A 17,994-nucleotide genomic window follows, 5' to 3' on the forward strand; every position below is an offset into this window, starting at 1 on the left:
ATGATGTTTAAGTGATCAGAAATAATAATAAATTGTTACGCTTTTACTATTAGATCAGTTTAATAACCCGCTAATTATTTTATTTTTGCCGAATATAACGTAGTGTCAAAGTGTCCAATTTTCCAGTGCTCTAATTCTCTGCTGGTTTTGACTGCTCGTCTGACCTAGAGAGACCTGCACTCGCAGAACACTATGTATCCGGGACAAAATTTGATATGTAAAGTAATAAGATAACCTGGCACAATATAAAGATCGCTTAAAACCTTCTTCAAAGATTGCTTAACATAATATGCGGCAATAGATATAGGCCAATAAATCAAGGACAAATTACATGCAGTGCTTGTGCGTTGTTTTTCTCTTGTGTTTTCTCAAATCTAACACAGATGTTGTGCAGGAGTGCGACCAAACTTAAATACTGGAAAAAAATAAAATAAAACTAATACGGTATTGCAAGCAGGTCTAGTCTGAACACACTGCCAATTTAAGAGTCTCTCTAGGCTTGGTGATCGGTTACATACATTTCATGTATTTATGCATGTATATTAGATATGTGCCTGTATAAATTTTTGACAGTATGATAACCTTAAAATATATATTTTTTTAAAATGTCTTAGTAAAAAAAAAAAAAAAAAAAAATTCCCATTTAACACAATATATTAGATTTTAGGAAACATTTCTAATAGTTTAGAACAGTAAACATGTGAGACTACATAACTAAAATAAACCATTGATTTCTACTATACTCAGCTTCAAAAACAAAGATTTCCATACAACACATAAAAAACACTTGTAGGCCACCTACATCTCTAATGTTCTGAAGCCATTTTATAATTTAATGTGAAGTACAGATGATTATTCAAGTGGATAAATTCATGTTCACTTAAGCGCTTCCCGTTGTGCGCCGGTCAATCATTCTTCATTCATTCTTCAATCATGGAGAAATGCATTTCGTTTTGTATTAAATGGCTTTATTTTGACATGCAACATTTTCACAAGTTCACTGCTGTTTCTAAATCATGTTGCGCTGTGTTTGTTAGACCAGCAGATGGCATTCGCAAGAGTAGAGAGGGTTATTACCTCCTCTTCACACAAAGTAGGCCTACCTGAAATTAAGTTAGAAAAGGCACAATAATAGTTTGGACAAATCCTCAACGCACTGATTTCTTCCCTTTGCGTTGCTAAGTTTAGGAAGTGTCCGCAGATACAGGAGGGCTGCGCGCCATCCAGCTGTGCGGATGCCACTCCGTAAAATTATTCTCACAATGTATTTCTGTTCACTCATCCTTCTGACTGAGTTTATTGTTCCAAGGGGAATAGTTTCAGTGCTGCGTAGTGCTAATAGTTTGTAAAGCCTGGCTCACTGTGGTCAAAGTAGTTAAGTTAATAAAAGTGAAACTGACGGACGCAATATTGATCGTCATTAACAGAAAATTTTGTCGTCTAATATGGGCTACTCTGAATAGTTGACTGTAATTTTATTTATATTAATATTTTACTTAATAGACAAGTTTGTATGTTGGCACATATGCCGTTTAAGGAGTTTAAGGAAAAATAGGCTGATGCTTGCTGTAAACTAGGCTACATTATTTGAGAATTTATGACAGAGTAAATTCTGAGAATTGAGAATTTTTTTAAATTGAGAATTTTAATTACGGTTGGAACTAAACTGTGCAGGGGTGCAGCCCTCCAGGAATTGAGTTTGACATCACTGCAGTAGGCATATGGGCCTGATATTTTTATTCCAGATATATTATTTGATTCTGGTTTAAATCACCAGAACTACAGAAACTGATTTAAAAAAAAAAAAAAAAAAAAAAAAAAAAAAAAAAACAGCCCAGTATCGGGATCGGATCTGTATCGGTCGATACAATTTGGTCCCAATTTGATCCCGATTCAACTCACAATTTTGGTATCGGGATCACAAATAGCAGATTTGCTTAAAAATGGCAAGGTTGGACACCACTGCACTAGGGCCATGAAATCAAAGCACAAAAAATATATATATATTTAAAAGTTTACAAAAATATAAGATGCAAATGTAAGACAGTGTTCACTATTATAAAAGCCTTTAATGTATTAGCAGGAGAGACCCCAAAATTAATGAAAATTAATAAAATGAAAGAGACTCCTCTTACCTTGCCGCTGCTCTGTAAAATGGTTGTCCTCGTCCGCCAGACTCTCTCTCGACTCACAATGTCTCTGGTCACATCCACTTCTGCATCCACAAAACTTCTTTGTTTCTGGGTGATGTCATCGTCCAGGTCAGTCTTAATAGTGGAGCGCTTCTTGGCCATGATTTTAGCCTTGATAGCAGCGATCTTCTCCACAGACATGGCTTCTGACAGAGACCTATGAATACAAAGTGTAATCAGCTAAATAGGGAAATTCACCGTCAGAAGAACTTAATTTAAGAAATTAAACAATTAACAGGGAAGAGTCACAACATGCTGAGGTAAAATGATAATTATCATGACAATAAATCAAAAATGTTTACAGGGTATACGCAGGAATCCTTAAGAAAATTTCAATAGCTTTTTTAAGACTTTTTAAAGACCTCAGAATATTTTAAGACCATGTCGCCCCTTCAAGTTCTAATCAGTTTCAAACCTTGAACTTAATAACAGTTGTAGTTAAATAAATGGAGCACAACCGTGCAACAGAACTTAGATAAGCTCGGAAAAAACAAACATTGAAAGAATAAATTACGTAGTTGTTTTCAGCGACATGTTTCAGCCACTGTTTAAACCGGTCTCTCCAACTAGGAGTACGTAAACTTGCATCATCCAATTTTGCTGTCTGTTTTGCTCTATGGCAGGACTATTCAATTAGTTTGTCATTGGGGCCAGTTCATGAAAAGTATCCCAAATGAGGGGTTGGAGAGATAACACAACAGCATACAAGAGCCCATATGTTGTATTTTTCCTTAAGACACCCACGTTGTATTCTTCTATATTAAAATGGTAATATATTGTATTTTGAAACTACATAACATTACTGCATGGCTTTTTTTTTAAACAAACATTCAAATGTATTTCAAAGCACAACAAAAGCAGTGCATTGCTTAAGTAGGTTTCTTCTACATTCAGACACATTCATATGTTGTTTTGAACTGCATAACAATTATAGATGCAGCTATTATAGATTTTGGTGGTAAGCTTATTTAGTCTGAAGAATAATCATAGTTTCACAGTTATCACATCTAATGTAAATTTAAGCTTTATATTAGCCAGGTGTTTAAATGAATTGTTATCATCTGCGTTAACATACATAATCATTTTAATCATTTGTAATAATTCGTCTAACATAGCTTTTGTTTACATTTAAACTTTACATTTAGAACTTTAAACTAGCGCACAGCATAACTCTGTTTAGTTGCAGCAGTTTTGTTCCATGCAACAGAAACGAGGCCTTTAAGATTAAGTATCTAAATGTTTTCGGCTGCTAGCACCACTGACTGGCTTAATGTCAGGTGACTCACACTCTGCGCAGCTTTCAACTGCAGCTTGTGCTGTTTTAAACAGACGCATGTCACTTCATAACTAGAGCGGCCGTTTTTCAACTGAACTAAATTTATTTTTGATGTTTTTTTGTTAGACTATTTGGAGGGCTGGAATAAATTGCTACACGGGCCGCCAAATGAATAGCCCTGCCTACTCTATGGTTTTGCTACATGAGAGCGTCACATCACCTTCCTGCATTTGTCGCTAATTACGTGACATTACCTGGACAGAGGAGCTTGACCGGACACACCTGGCCTGAACCATTCAAGCTTTTTTGGGATCAAACACTTTGAACAACGCTTAAACAAAATTTAAGACCTAGTAAAAACGGGATTAAGACTTTTTAATACCTTTTAAGGGCCTTAAAGTATTAGAAGTTGATAAATCAATCATGAGAAAATTAAGACCCCACGGACACCCTGTTTTAGATAATAAGCAGTCTAATTAAAGGGGGCTAAATGGTGTGAATGTGCATGTTCATATGCAGATGATTCTTGCGATTACATGACCAGTTCTTAAATAGTTTTCAATTTTCTAAAGAAAATGAATATCTTGGTGATTTAGCTAAAAGCATAAAGAAAAAAAATGTGCCATGAACAAATCAGTAAGGAGTCGATTATATGGATTTAATGTAGCACCAGTAGCTGAAACATGGTACTGTGGCAGAATTGGGAAATATGACTTTTTACTAAATGTTGATATGTATTAAACAGGGACTTGTTGCTTGGTAGCATTGGTGCTCCCAACTTCAAAAATTTAGGAGCACCAGCCAATTTTAAGCGCACATACCAGATATTAAGAGCACTGCTACAACTAATATAATAACAGATTTATTGGATTTGAAATCAACAAATCAAAAGCTAATAAAAATTAAAACTAAAAATCAGAATGTGCTCAACGGCCTGCATGCACAGAAAATCTTGACAATTAAATGAAGGATTAAATCAAACCTCTTGCACTTAAAATGTGTAGACGTGGCAAACTCTGTTACCTGCAAACTTGCAGGCTTTTACGGTAAACAGCTTTAGCCATTTTCACAGTGGACTTTAGGATGTTTATCTGCTCTCTTTGAAAAAAAGTGTATATGGCAGATTAACATTCACCACATGAACACTATCAGAAGCACCATTATTTGTAACTTTGTGGTCTCTAAAAGAAATCTGTCCGTGTTATTTTTATTCTCTCATCTTCAGCTCTTTACATTTTTCACTGCAGTAGCTCTCTATCTTCTGAAGGCAGAACTGAGTGATTGACAGCCAATATTACCCAATCCAATCATGTTTTTTCTACTCCATTGGCTCTACAGGACTCCAAATTGCAACTGCTTTGGTCGCATATGCGCCAAAAGCGTATCTATGCGACCTCAAAATATATCTGGGAGCATTTTTGCGAGTGCATAAAATAGTTGCTGTGTGACCAGTTTTCACTGCAAAATGTTCACCGCATGCGCGGATTTAGGAGACAAATCACGCAGAATGCATCTTTGACCGAAAAACATGAAACACATTGCTCAGGAATTGTTTAAAACAGTCGTCATGTCAACTTTCTACAGCAAACAAATCCCGCAATGCTTGGCGCGCATTCAAGCTCTTCTGATTGGCACACTGTTCTAGAACTGAACGCAAATGGATTAGTTAACATCAGCTGTCAATCATTCAGTCAATGCTTTCTCCCTTCAAGTGATAGGGTCACATGGAGCAACAGCAGCGGAAATGCAGAGCTGAAGATGAGAGGATGAAAACAACACTGACAGATTTTGTTTTAGCAATCACCTAAAGTTACAAATAAATGGCTCATCTCATCATTGATACACCGGACAGGGTTTGCAGGTAACAGCGTTTGCCACTGAATCCACACATTTTATGCACGAAAGGTTCTATTTAATCCATCATTTAACAGTCAGGATGCTGTCAGCTATATGCAAAATTTAACACCGCGTACAGCTTTGTAAAAGGGCTTGGATAAATTGAGATTAAATATTGCAGCTCATGAAAAGACCATTGTTGCTGTTAAAATGATGTATGCAAATAATAAGTTATTTATCAATATCAACTGTGCAATGTCAGACACCACCCATCCTATTTTTGTCAAGTAGCACATGCCGATATTTTTTTGTTTGCAAGTTTTGATTAGTGTTGATTTTAAATGCAATAAATCTGTTAATATTAAACTTGTAGTAATGGTTCACATATTTCTTGGTGGGTGCGACAAAATTTTGGTTGGCACGACTACATTTTTAAAGTACCGGTGCTACCAAGCAAAAAGGTTCATTTCGAGCCCTGTGCTACTTTTTCCTATGTAAACATGCATGTCTTTTTTAGACGCACAAATTTTTAAGATGCTGTATAAAAGTTAAAGATTTTCAGATTTTTTTTGTGGGCCAATCAGAAGAGCTTGAATGTGGGGCAAGCCAGTGTTTCCCCTACCATTATATAAGGGGGTGCCCCGCCCTCCCAACGGCTGTACCCGCCACCCTTGAAGGCTATATAGCGCCAGATCATAACTTCTTTTAATAAACAAGCTAAACAGCCGAGTGTAATATCTTATTTACACAACAGCATGTCATTTCTGTTCTGCGCTCGTGTCACAGCAGCTAAATTATATACAGATGCATACATCCCAAGTCTCCCGGATGTTCTGAGACTCTCCCGCAAAGGTATAGAGACTCCTGGATGCCCACAAACAAATGATAATCTCCTGTAAATCGCGCGTCTCCGGCACGGTCCTCAAATACGTCCTGCATTCCTCCCCGCTCTTCAGATACGTTGTGTACATCCCATGCTGTGATGCGAGCGGAGCTATCTAGTAGTGTCTAGTTTTGACCTCTCCGGAAAGCTCTGCGTGTTTTCCGCAAATTCATACTGGCTCCGTGATCCTCCCAAATTAATTAAAATAGCCGGAAATCATGGCGACAAGAGTGAAGGAGCAAGGGAACAGATCGCGAGTGGCACAGTCATGGTCTAAGCATTACATTTGTTAGGTTAAATGAATAGAGTAGTAAAGATATCACAAGTGCAAATCCCCCTCCCTCTCTCTCGTTGAGAGATCTGCTGTCAATAGTTGGAGACGAGCAAATTATTTAAATGGTCCTTCATTTATTCAGGCCTTTTTACATATACCAACTGAAAGTTCTGTGTTTTGACAAAATTGCAAGCCCACTAAAAGCTGGCTAGAATTATTAGATAAAACTTTAACATAAACATTTAATAATGTAACTTCTTGTAATACACTCATTGTGGTAAGTAGTTTATGAGCCTTTTAGTAAACAAGTATTAGATTTATAGATGTGCATTTTAACTAATTTTCATCATTTGCAATGTTTCCAAATTGCATTCTATGACATTTTCTGTGGTGGTTCATTCTGCTTTGGTGTCCCCTGATAAATAAGGCACTAAGCTGAAGTAAAATGAATAGATGAATTATTTTCTGTAAAGCTGCTTCTGGCCATGACATGTTCACATCTAAATTTTTATAAGAGACATGTTTAATAAATGTCTCAATAAATGGGCCAGACATTTCTGACTTTCCATACCAAGAGGCTCAGGAAATGCTCTTCCAGAAGCCCATAAAGATACATTGCAGTGACAAAAGCTGCACAGTTTGTGAATAAAAACTTTATGCTAAAAATAATAAAAAATAAATGTTAATTTATAATTTACAAACGATTGTACAGTTCAAATAGTTGTTCAGCTATTTACTGCTGTTAATAAAAGACCATGACTCCTTGTGTCAGTGCGAGTCTGAACAGCCATGTTGTGTCAAGCCAATACAAATTGTTATTGTTAAATCAAGCTATACCATGTGTGTGCATCTGCATCTATAATTATTGCATTCAGGCTAGTGTTTTTCACACAATTAATCACAGAAATCAGATTTCTCTTCAACATGGTAAAGAGGTACTGTATGCATAGTTTTACCTATGATTATGGCAATCTAAATCAGGGGTCACCAATCTCGGTCCTGGAGGACCGGTGTCCCTCCAGGGTTTAGCTCTAACTTGCCCCAACACACCTGCCTGGGTGTTTCAAGTATACCTAGTAAGACGTTGATTAGCTTGTTCAGATGTGTTTGATTAGGGTTGGAGCTAAAATCTGCAGGACACCAGCCCTTCAGGAACAAGTTTGGTGACCCCTGATCTAAATGGATAAAGTTATAAATTATAATGTTTAATTAAATAAATAAATATATATTTGAAAACATTTTTACTTGTATTGTTTTACTGAACTTTAAAAAAAAAAATCTTGTCCTCAAAGTCAAAGAAAAAAAAATCCATGCCATTAGTCCTTCAAAACAACTGAAGAGTTTAATCATACCTGATCTGATCTGTCTGCACAATGCTTTCCTTATGACCCTCGAGACGAGCAGCCAGACGCTCCTTATCCAGACGCACACGCTCTTCATCCTGTTGGGGGAAAAAAGATGCATAAAAGTGACAAATATTGTATTTGTAAACAATTTATAGTTTTTTTTTTATTAAAATATTAAGTATTAAAATATTTCTTACTTCAACCCGAGGTTTTTTTGCTTCCGACGAAACCTCATCTGCTGCCCTTTTAACTGTTAAGATAATATAAATTTCAATAAAATGTTTCTACATTTAGAATGGCTACACTTATGGCTACTTTATTCAGCTTTATATTACTCATCACGTGCACTGGAATAAAGATGAAATCCTGCTCTATTATGCATGTTAATGATTTGCTGTAACAAAACCACAAAAAAAAAAAATCCACATACCTTGTGTTGGCCTTTGTAGACCTATCTCAATAGGTGCACTTCTGTCGATACTCGTTGATGACGCTGTAAAATTGAGTTGGTAAAAAGACTCAATATAATTGCATTTCTTTAAGATTGAGCTTGAATTCTGTAATGACTGTTTTTCTTTCCACACTTACAGCTTTCTCCATTTAGATAAGACAGCAAGTCTTTTCTGTCGGGTCGCCTGACAACGGGGATGTTTTCTGTCTGTATTCAGAGAAAAAATATAAGACTAGCATTTTACTTTCAGAATGTGCACAAACTACACAATAAATTAAACCTTTAAAAAAATTAAAAAGACAATATTTCCCATTTTTTGACAACAAGTGTTCTCAATTTGATAAAAAAAAAAAAAAAAAAACAAGGAATTACAGTTTGAATGAAAAATTATTGGATATGTAATTGTTGAATTAGGCATTAGACAATACTGTCAATGCAATTGTGTACTAGGGAAAATGAATTGTGGGCAGTGAAAAAGAAAAAGCATGAGACGCTGCAACTGACACAAGGACAAGTTCGTTATATATTTATGTACAAATAGGCCTGTCACGATTTGAACTTTGTATTGTACGATATATTGCGATAAACGATATTACTGTCCTTTTAAAATCAATTTATACCACTCATGTAATGCAAGTATGAACATAATAGCTTCATAATGGAAGTACACTCTTAAAAAAAATAAATAAATAAAATAAATAAATAAATTCTTAAGATTAGTCAATATAATTATAGCAATATTAATAATTAGGCATTGGAATCAGATTGTGAAAATGTGTATATATTCTAAACAACTAAATAATGTTAAGTGCGAGGTACCAAGAACTAGGAAAAACATGTTTAAAGGTCCCATGAAGTGCTTTGAAATGTGCATTTTTTTTTAATTCAATGTTTGACGTAATCTTAACCAACACATGGAGGGTGGGGCATAATGTAGCTCCTCCCCTTTTAATAAAAACAGCCAATAGCATTTTCTTTTATCACAGCTCTGCCAGTGAGATTGGTTGAGCTCAAGCGAATCAAATGAAAAGCAAATGTTAGGTGTCTTGAAGGGTGCAGGGCATGTCAGATACTAGAGGGCGTTTGATTGGTCAAGATTTAATAAGAAACTGAAGTATGAGGTGATGTGAATAAAAATGTTAATCCATTTAGGTGGATGTGACCAAGTACAAGCTATAAATGTTTATATCAGTTTTATATCTTCTAAAAGGGAATAGTGTCACTGTTTTGAAGCACACTAGATTATAGACATCTTAAAAACTTACAATACTGATAATAACATCTAAAAACTTTAACAGTCAATTTAGACTTTTAAACACAGAGGCAAAAGACACTGAACAGGCCACATCCTCTACTATTTTCAGTTGTTAGGCACCGACATGAAAATATACTAAAGTCATTTATAATAATACATACTATTTTTTTAACCAGACTAACTCTGACACGTTCAATATTTATTGGATAAGATGACAGAGGCTGTGAAAACAGCTCCTCCTGACATTGGTTTTTAAGTATGGGCGATACTGCATCACAAAAAAAAATTAAGGTCATGTCTATGTGTTGCACAAGAAGTCAATATATTGATTATTGTGACAGGCCTATGTACAAAACTTGTAAAAAGCAGACAAGTGGAATGTATATTCCCTATTTTTATTATTATTTAAAATAGAGATTAAGGTGAGAAGTTGAAAGATGTCTTTTTGGCAAAAACAAAAGCCTGCTAGTTGTGTTGTAATTTTGAATTTTAGTTGTCTAAATGTTTTGAGCTGACCTCTACAATTCAAAAGTTTATATTTTTTGTATACTGTATGATAATTACTTACACTCAAGACAATTACATTATACAAGTAGATTTATTCTACTTTTGCATCATGGTAAAAACTTTTTGCATAGTGCACTTAGAAGATTTCATGATTAAAACGAGAACAAGAATATATACTGAAATGAAGAAAATGCATATCAAATGGAGGAAATAGGAGACTATTGTTTTATATTATCGTTAATTTCATATTGTCACAAAATATTTTGTTTTTCAATACGTGTAAAAATGCAATCGTATAACTAAGCAGCACAACTAACACACAAAAAAAAACAAAGTCTCCTCACAACTACTGCGGAAACGAGTCTGCTGCAATCAAAATGCTTGTTATAAAAATAAATATTCTGTATTTTTGTGGCAGAAGCTGCCACTTTTGCTTTAACAAATCATTCAACAGATTATTAGAATCCAATCAGGTTTCCCTCATGCGCAAAATAAGTAATAACACTCTTTTTTCTAATATGGGTTAATTATCCTTTAAGATAATCTTCATTTATGTATAGTTAACTGGTAATCACTTCAACATGTTGTGCATACATTTAATTACATAAATTGTTTTCTTTTTATTGATTTCAAAGAAAAGTTAAATTGAATAAAAAGTCTATACCCACATCTATACTTGGCTTGTTTTGACAGAGTTTTAAATATGTTGCTTTAGCCTGGTTAATACTTCTGCAATGGGTGATCTTTGTGACCCACAGCACATGCAATGCGCGTAGCCTTGCAGTTATACTTCTGCGCGCCATTTGTGTTCCTCTGCAATAACACTTCAGAAATGCTAGGTGGCAGTAGGTATTAATGTTCCTCTGTGTCTGTGTGTTTTATTATGAATGCTACCTTAATGTGCTCAAACTCACTCATTCAGATGCGGGAACCGGTGGATGGCCAATAACTTTAATCATAAGGTGAACACAAAACAAAAGTTTCCATCTAGAGCTCCTTTACGGGACTCCACACTTGTAAACACACGCTGCATCAGGCTCGCGCAGCTCTCACCTCCGCCCACACTTGTCAGCGCATCCAAGCAGACCAATCACAGAGCTTGCGTTACACTTAGTTGCGACATATAGTTACAAGCATACGCTTGACGCAGAATTTTAAATCAGCCTTAATTAAATATTTCAAACGCAGTATTAGTTTAACTGATTGAATATAACATGATAAATCATTTATCAGTATAGGAGATGACTTACATTGAGTTATAACAGTGTCATAATCCAGTCCTACCCTAAAGTGAATTGATATTTAATTAAATAGTCACAATGACGTAGTGACAATTCAATGATTCAGTGTCTGTGTATCTGGTTTTGCACACTGTGAACAGTGGTGAAGAGTGGTAATGAGTGGTAACCGATGACTTTTACAGCCAATTACAGTCATTTCTGTTGAGTATGTGTGTACAATGGCCAATCAGCAGAATTTAAGATGATATTCAAATGTTTTTGTTTTAATTTCAGTACCTATTGGTACTGAACTTGATATTTCTGACAACCCAACTTTAAACAAAACTGTGTCATATTAAAATATACATATCAAAGTGTACTTACTGCAGCTCTCCGCACATAGGAGGGGTGAGGAAGATGGACATTGTTAAGCAGGAAGAGAATAGAATCAAGAGTGTAGTACTCTTTAGGTTGTCCCTCTTTTCCAGTTCTGTAATGAAATTACATTACATGATTATTATTGCATTACACAAGCATTTCCCTCCTTTTCCCCCTCAAAATATAAAACCAGCATCAATTTAATCCAAGGCTAGTTTGAAAATGGTAAAACATATTACATTTCATCTTTTAGATTGAACATTGCACCATACATTTCCCATGGTTTCTGCTACATTCATTCTTCCATGGCGAGGCGCCACGCCAAGATTCATCCCGCCACGGCTACATTACAGCTTCTCATTCAAAACATTTTATTTTTTTAATAGCGGGTGATAATTGCACCAAAACGTATTAAAAGGTAAGTGAATTATAACACTTATATAATACATAACTTATAGAAACTTATATAAACACTTCAGCAGCGTTTTGAGAGCACACAAGAAGATCGGCGTGCTCTTAAAGCGGCTTATTTGAGGGGGCGTGCAAGAAGTTTTGTGCACGAGCAGAAAAAATAAGCACGCAAACAAAGAGATCCGCATTCTCTTAGGCTATTACATAAATGCGATCTTGACTTCTAATACTGCGCTCAGGACATTTGTCATTGAAATAACACCACAGGTAGTTAGTAGATCTGTGTAAAAAAAGGCCTGCCGCCACAGATGGAAAAAATCCTAGAGGAAACAGTTTCCAAACCATAAAGTACATCCACTAGGGCTGCACAATATATCGCTTCAGCATTAATATCACAATGTGCAAATCCAAAATGGTCATGCCGCAGGATCTGCAGTGTTGATCCCTTTATTGATTGAAACTTCATGTTAAACCATTTGTGTAATAGAAATTATAGAATTTGTAGTTTAACAAAGCTAAACAGCATTGTGTTTTACCTTAAAAATCATCCCAACTGCCTAAAATTATAAATTCTTTCCAAATAGAGGTATTAAAGTCATTTGGTGACAATATAATCATATCACAATTAAGTCTGCACAATATATTGTTTTAGCATCAATATCACAATGTACGAATCTGCATTAGGCCCCGTTTACACTAATACACTTTAGTTTTAAAATGCATAAGTTTCGCTACAGTTTCACCATCCATCCACACTACGCCGGAGTTTGAGCACCAAAAACGGAGTGTTTAGAAAACGCTGAAGAGGCCATTTTCATATTAAAAAGCTGCTGCTTTGTGTCAGTGTGGAAGGGGGAAAACAGAGACATCTGAAAATGAAGACATGGCTGCAGACGTTCACCTATCTGATTGGGGCTTTTTCCTCAATATTAAAAAAAGTCTTGCATCCTCTCCTTGTAAGTTCAGACTTCACAAGTTTGAGATGGAAAACAAACTCCCGAGGACACGTCAGGTAAATCTTTCAAAGGGAACAGTGTACTTTATAAGCTCATTCACATCACCCTGAATATGTCGTTTCACAATCTTAACAATCAAATGAAAACATCATAAAAGGAACTGTCTATTTTCATTTAGATATTAGCAACTTAAAATGACACCAAAAATGTTCAGACGTCGTGTAGCTGCATATTTATATGAGCGTCATATTATAACAAAACGAAGCCTATAACATTACTGCCTCCTTTAATTTATTGAAAATACGAAACTTTCTTTTGCTGAATATCAGTTTTAATAGTCAATAATGGTCGTTATAAAAGTATAACTCACAATATGCTTACACAATATAGGAAAAGAAGGCAAGCAATAAGTCACATGTGCAGAATCAGTGTACGCAGCTACATTAATTATTAACTTATCTTTGCGCTCAGCCCAAAAACTTTACCTGAGAAAAAGTAATAGATTCAACAGACCAAAGTCAGGGAATATGTAGTTAGATATAGACAAGATGAATTAAATATCACGTTTAACAAATATAGTGAGATTAGATCCAGCGGTTGAGCAGTACATCCTTGATGAACAGTCCGACGAGCACAGCTCTCATCTGAGTAGATATGCTGCAGTGTATGCCAGTGTGTGTGTGTGGTCACGTAATGTGCGTTTTCAGCAGTATAATGTAGACGCAGAGTTGTTCAGAAACACTAGGTGAAACGCTAGTGTGGACGCAGATTTTCATTTTTCATTCTAAAATGCCGTTTTAAAACTAAAACATACCAGTGTAAACAATGATGTAGTCATGTTGCAGGATCTGCAATGTTGATAATTTACCAGAAAACAAGGTTCATAGTAGGGCTGCACGATATTGGAAAAAATTACATTGTAATATTACATTTTTCTGCAATACTGCGATATTAAAATGTAATTTTACCAGATAAATGGCTCAATGTGGTAAGTAGTAATCATTTTAGATTGATAGGAATGACATTGTAGTAAAGTCCATCAGCACAAAATATACTAAACCAATCACAAGCGTTGATAAAAGCAGTACTGCAAAGATACAAACTAATTAAACAGTATTTCATGGATTTCTGGAAGTCTAGCAGTATACAGTGAAAAATGTATAATCATATGTAAAATGACTCCATATAGTCTTCACTGTATTTATACATGATAGCGTTTCCTCTAGGATTTTTTCCAGCTCTGGCGGCAGAGTCCATGGGCCTTTTACACAGATCTACCAACAATAATGTTGTGATTGCAGTATTAGAAGTCGAGAGCGCATTCATGTAATAAGAGCATATGAATCTCTTTGCTTGCGCACCAATTTCCTGTTCGTGCACAAAACTTCTTGCACGCCCTCAAATATACTGCTCAAGTGCAGATTATGTTGTGCGTTCTCAAATAAACGCTGCTGAAGTGCGATTTAGTGTATTTATGTAACAAGTATGCCTCTAACATTCATTAGATTTGCTAGGAATATTTATGAATTTCTCCAATAGACCTACCGAGCGGCAATAATGCGTCCTGAAGTCAAGTAAAACGGAAACAGTGTTCATCAAAACTGAAAGCTTTGTCGTGTTTGCTAGCGTCATGCACCTGTCAGTCAGTCACTGTCACCTTAAAGGGTAAACAAATGACGCACAGCACTACTATGATTACAGAGAAGGTTGCGCTGTTATAATTCACTTACATTTTAACATGTTTTGGTGAGATTATATCCAGCTATAAAAAAACAACAACAACGACTGAATGTTTTAAATAAAAAAAAAAAGTAATGTAGCAGTGGCGGGGTGAATTTTGGTGTGACGCCCCGCCATGGAAGAATGAATGTAGCAGAAACCATGCGTGAATACAATTCGTTTTTTAAAAGTTAAACATTATATTTTGTGTCTGAATGCTCGACATTGCAGATCCTGTGATGTGACTATTGTGGATGTGGACATTGCAATATCAATGCTGAAAAGATATTGCGCAGCCCTTGTTCAGAGCATGTGATTTGTGGAGTTATCAGAAAGTTTAACCCTAACAGTGAAAGCTTTCTATGTGGATGTGTTTTTAAGAGCTGTGACTATTTAGGATTTCAAGCTAATTTAAGCCAAGTTGTTGTTCAGTTTGAAGCTTTCACAATTGTATTTAATTTATGCAATGAAGCCTATTCAGTGTTATTTTACATATGATTATTGAATTTCTGTACCTGAATGGTGTTAGATTCCACAGATTTCGTAAAACAGTGGTTCTCAAACTTTTAAGCCAGCGACCCCCAATGTAAGATCGTCAAGAACTCACGACCCCCCACTACCAAAGCATTTGAGAGTTAAAGTTATCCATCTCTGCAGTTGAGGTTTTCACATCCAGATGCGTGCTTCATTGATAACTAGCGAGTTATTAGCTGCACAGTTATGATGTTCCATTCACGTTTTAAAAAAATACTAATCAGTAATGTCTTTAAAAAAATCTGAAAATATTAGCTTTCACTTGTAATACTGAAAAAAATATAATCACTGAAAATTACAGTGACCCCTTGAAATTATTCTGCGACCCCCAGTTTGAGAACCACTGCCATAAAACATGATTTATTTAATTTGTATCTTTGTTGTGTTGTATAAATCTAAGCTTGTAATTAATTCTTTCATATATTAGATTCATTTCCTTATTAAATTATCATAATTTACTTAAAACTATATAAATTCTGTCCAAATGGAGTAACAAGTTAATGTTATGAAATTATATTCATATCACAATATTTATCACCAGTGTTGGGGAAAGTTACTTTTTTAAGTAATGCATTACAATATCGAGTTACTTTTTTGCATTACTTTTTATGGTAAGTAATGCGTTGCATTATTTATTTATTTTTTTGTTACTTCTTATTACCTGGCTGAGGCGTGATCTCGTTTTTTAATAGAGTTCTGCAATTAACTGACAAAGGTCCAGAATTTGTCCCATACATGAGCTCATTTGTCCTAATTTACTACTATGCCATCAAAAAAAATACTCATTGAAAAAGAACATGCGGATTGGCTAATGCAAACAATTATTTTTCATAAGACCAACATCCAGCTGTGCAAAAACTAGGCATGGGCCAGTATAAGATTCTGACATTTGATAACCTTGCATAAAAATAGCACGTTTCACAATATCACTCTCAGTATTAGTCTTACTGCTCTAAAATATATTCTTCTTTTTTTTTTTTTTAAATGTCTTTGGTGGAAAAACAAAAACTTTTTTCCCCTTTGAAAACAATATATTCTATTTTTTGAATGATTTATGCTATTTTGGAGCAGCAAACACATCAGGCTATATAATTGAAATGAATCATTGAATTCTGCTGTCTTCATTTGTTTAAAAAACACAGCTTTCTTTACAATTTAAACGGCATCTTTTCATATTTGGAGTTACTGTTGTCCTAAAAAAATTTAAATCAAATAATAAAATTAAAAAAAAAATCTTAAACATACCTTAGGAACGGTATTAAAGAAAATTTTGGAGGTTTTAAAACCTTGACTTTTCCAAACCGTGGTATACCTTGAAAAGAGTTATTGTCCCATGCCTAGCAAGAACACATCTGACATAATCGAAGCAAACTTTTTGCTACTGCATTGTTTTTAATGAAGAGAAACATTTGACAAGTAACTTATATTCTAAATCTTGGACCTTATATTTGAAAGAAAACATGGCCAATAAAAAAGTGTGAAGCACTTTTACAAGAGAGGCTAGAAAAATTGTGAATCTCTAAATTATTATTATTATATTTTTATTATTCAAATGGCCGAATTCTGACCGAGGAAAGTTGATTGTGCTGGACAGTTTCTCATTTGCCTAATAAATTACAATAGGCTACAGTTTTCAATTTAATACTTTTTGCTAATGATACACGATGTAAAAGCTTGTATTTACAAAATAAGCATTGGTATATTTATCCTAAACACTTAGGAAATATGTTTGGTACATCAAAAAGTGTGGTTGGGATGACCATCCTAAAAGCTAATTCAGCAAAAAACAGTGCTTAAAATGTCACCTAAATGCAGATCCTATTTCATGATTACAAGTAAATGGTCAGGACAACGTTAAAAGTTAAGCACAGATCACTCCAGAAAGTAATGTTGCAACACAATCAAAATGAGAAGTTGATGCGCAGCCTCGGTAAAGACGAACATGATAACAGCTCAATGTTTTACGGAGCAGCCAGATTATTAGTTGCACTATTACGATGTGCATATATGCATCGGCACTTTCTTCCACATAGAACGTCTTTATCTTTACGTGAACATTTGTACACAACACGAGTTTCTCCACACGAGTCCATCACTAGCGCATTAGCGGCTAAAGCAGCTCGGCTCAAAACAACACGAACAAGTCAACAGAACAAACGCGCACATACCCCCAGATGACATAGTTGGTCTTGACATTTTTAGGCCAGGAAAATTCCCCGAAAATAACTTCATCCCCTTTTGCGACAATCTCCTTTTTCTGGATGTTGTACTGGCGAAGAACACTCAACACGTCCGCCATGATCGCGCCTCCTCATTACGAGTGTTTTATTTAAGACCCCACAACTTCTCAGCACGGGGCTGCTTCGAATAGTGCCTACCTAAAATGATCTATACAAATGCTCTTTAATCATATTTGTTAAGCCTCAACTGCGATGGAGACGACATGAACAGAGTCGACAAAAGTGTTATTCACAGGCGAACAATAGTTATGTATTTTTAAGTATTTCAAAAACCTATGCACAGTTCAGGCAAATCCGAGACACCTAAAGCATAAATCCTCAGGTACCGATGTCAAGCCATCAACTATTTTCATATTTTTGTATACACAAACTTACTATAGCATCATGTTATTAAGTAATTAAGCACACCACCACAAATATGTTATTCGGATTATTCTTTAATAATTATCGTGTTTTTATTTTTTAGAATTACCTTTTAAATGTAGTGTAGTGTAGTGTATTGTATTAAATGTTCTA

At 35.2% G+C, this 17,994-nt stretch overlaps 1 protein-coding gene across 1 annotated transcript in view; it reads right to left on the reverse strand.

Moving 5' to 3' along the window:
- Nucleotides 1-17,549, reverse strand: part of cdc73 (cell division cycle 73, Paf1/RNA polymerase II complex component, homolog (S. cerevisiae)) — a 53,939-nt gene extending 36,390 nt beyond the window's left edge. The window contains exons 1-7 of the mRNA XM_056472768.1: nucleotides 17,407-17,549; nucleotides 11,625-11,730; nucleotides 8,396-8,465; nucleotides 8,238-8,300; nucleotides 8,005-8,057; nucleotides 7,814-7,902; nucleotides 2,136-2,349 (exon numbers count right to left, since the gene is read on the reverse strand). Of these exons, the coding sequence (XP_056328743.1) occupies nucleotides 2,136-2,349; nucleotides 7,814-7,902; nucleotides 8,005-8,057; nucleotides 8,238-8,300; nucleotides 8,396-8,465; nucleotides 11,625-11,730; nucleotides 17,407-17,537 (726 nt within the window). The 5' untranslated portion in view covers nucleotides 17,538-17,549. The remainder of the gene's footprint in view (nucleotides 1-2,135; nucleotides 2,350-7,813; nucleotides 7,903-8,004; nucleotides 8,058-8,237; nucleotides 8,301-8,395; nucleotides 8,466-11,624; nucleotides 11,731-17,406) is intronic.
- Nucleotides 17,550-17,994: the final 445 nt, after the last annotated feature.

The sequence above is a fragment of the Danio aesculapii genome, chromosome 2 (assembly GCF_903798145.1).
Source record: "Danio aesculapii chromosome 2, fDanAes4.1, whole genome shotgun sequence".
Classification (NCBI taxonomy): Eukaryota; Metazoa; Chordata; class Actinopteri; order Cypriniformes; family Danionidae; genus Danio; species Danio aesculapii.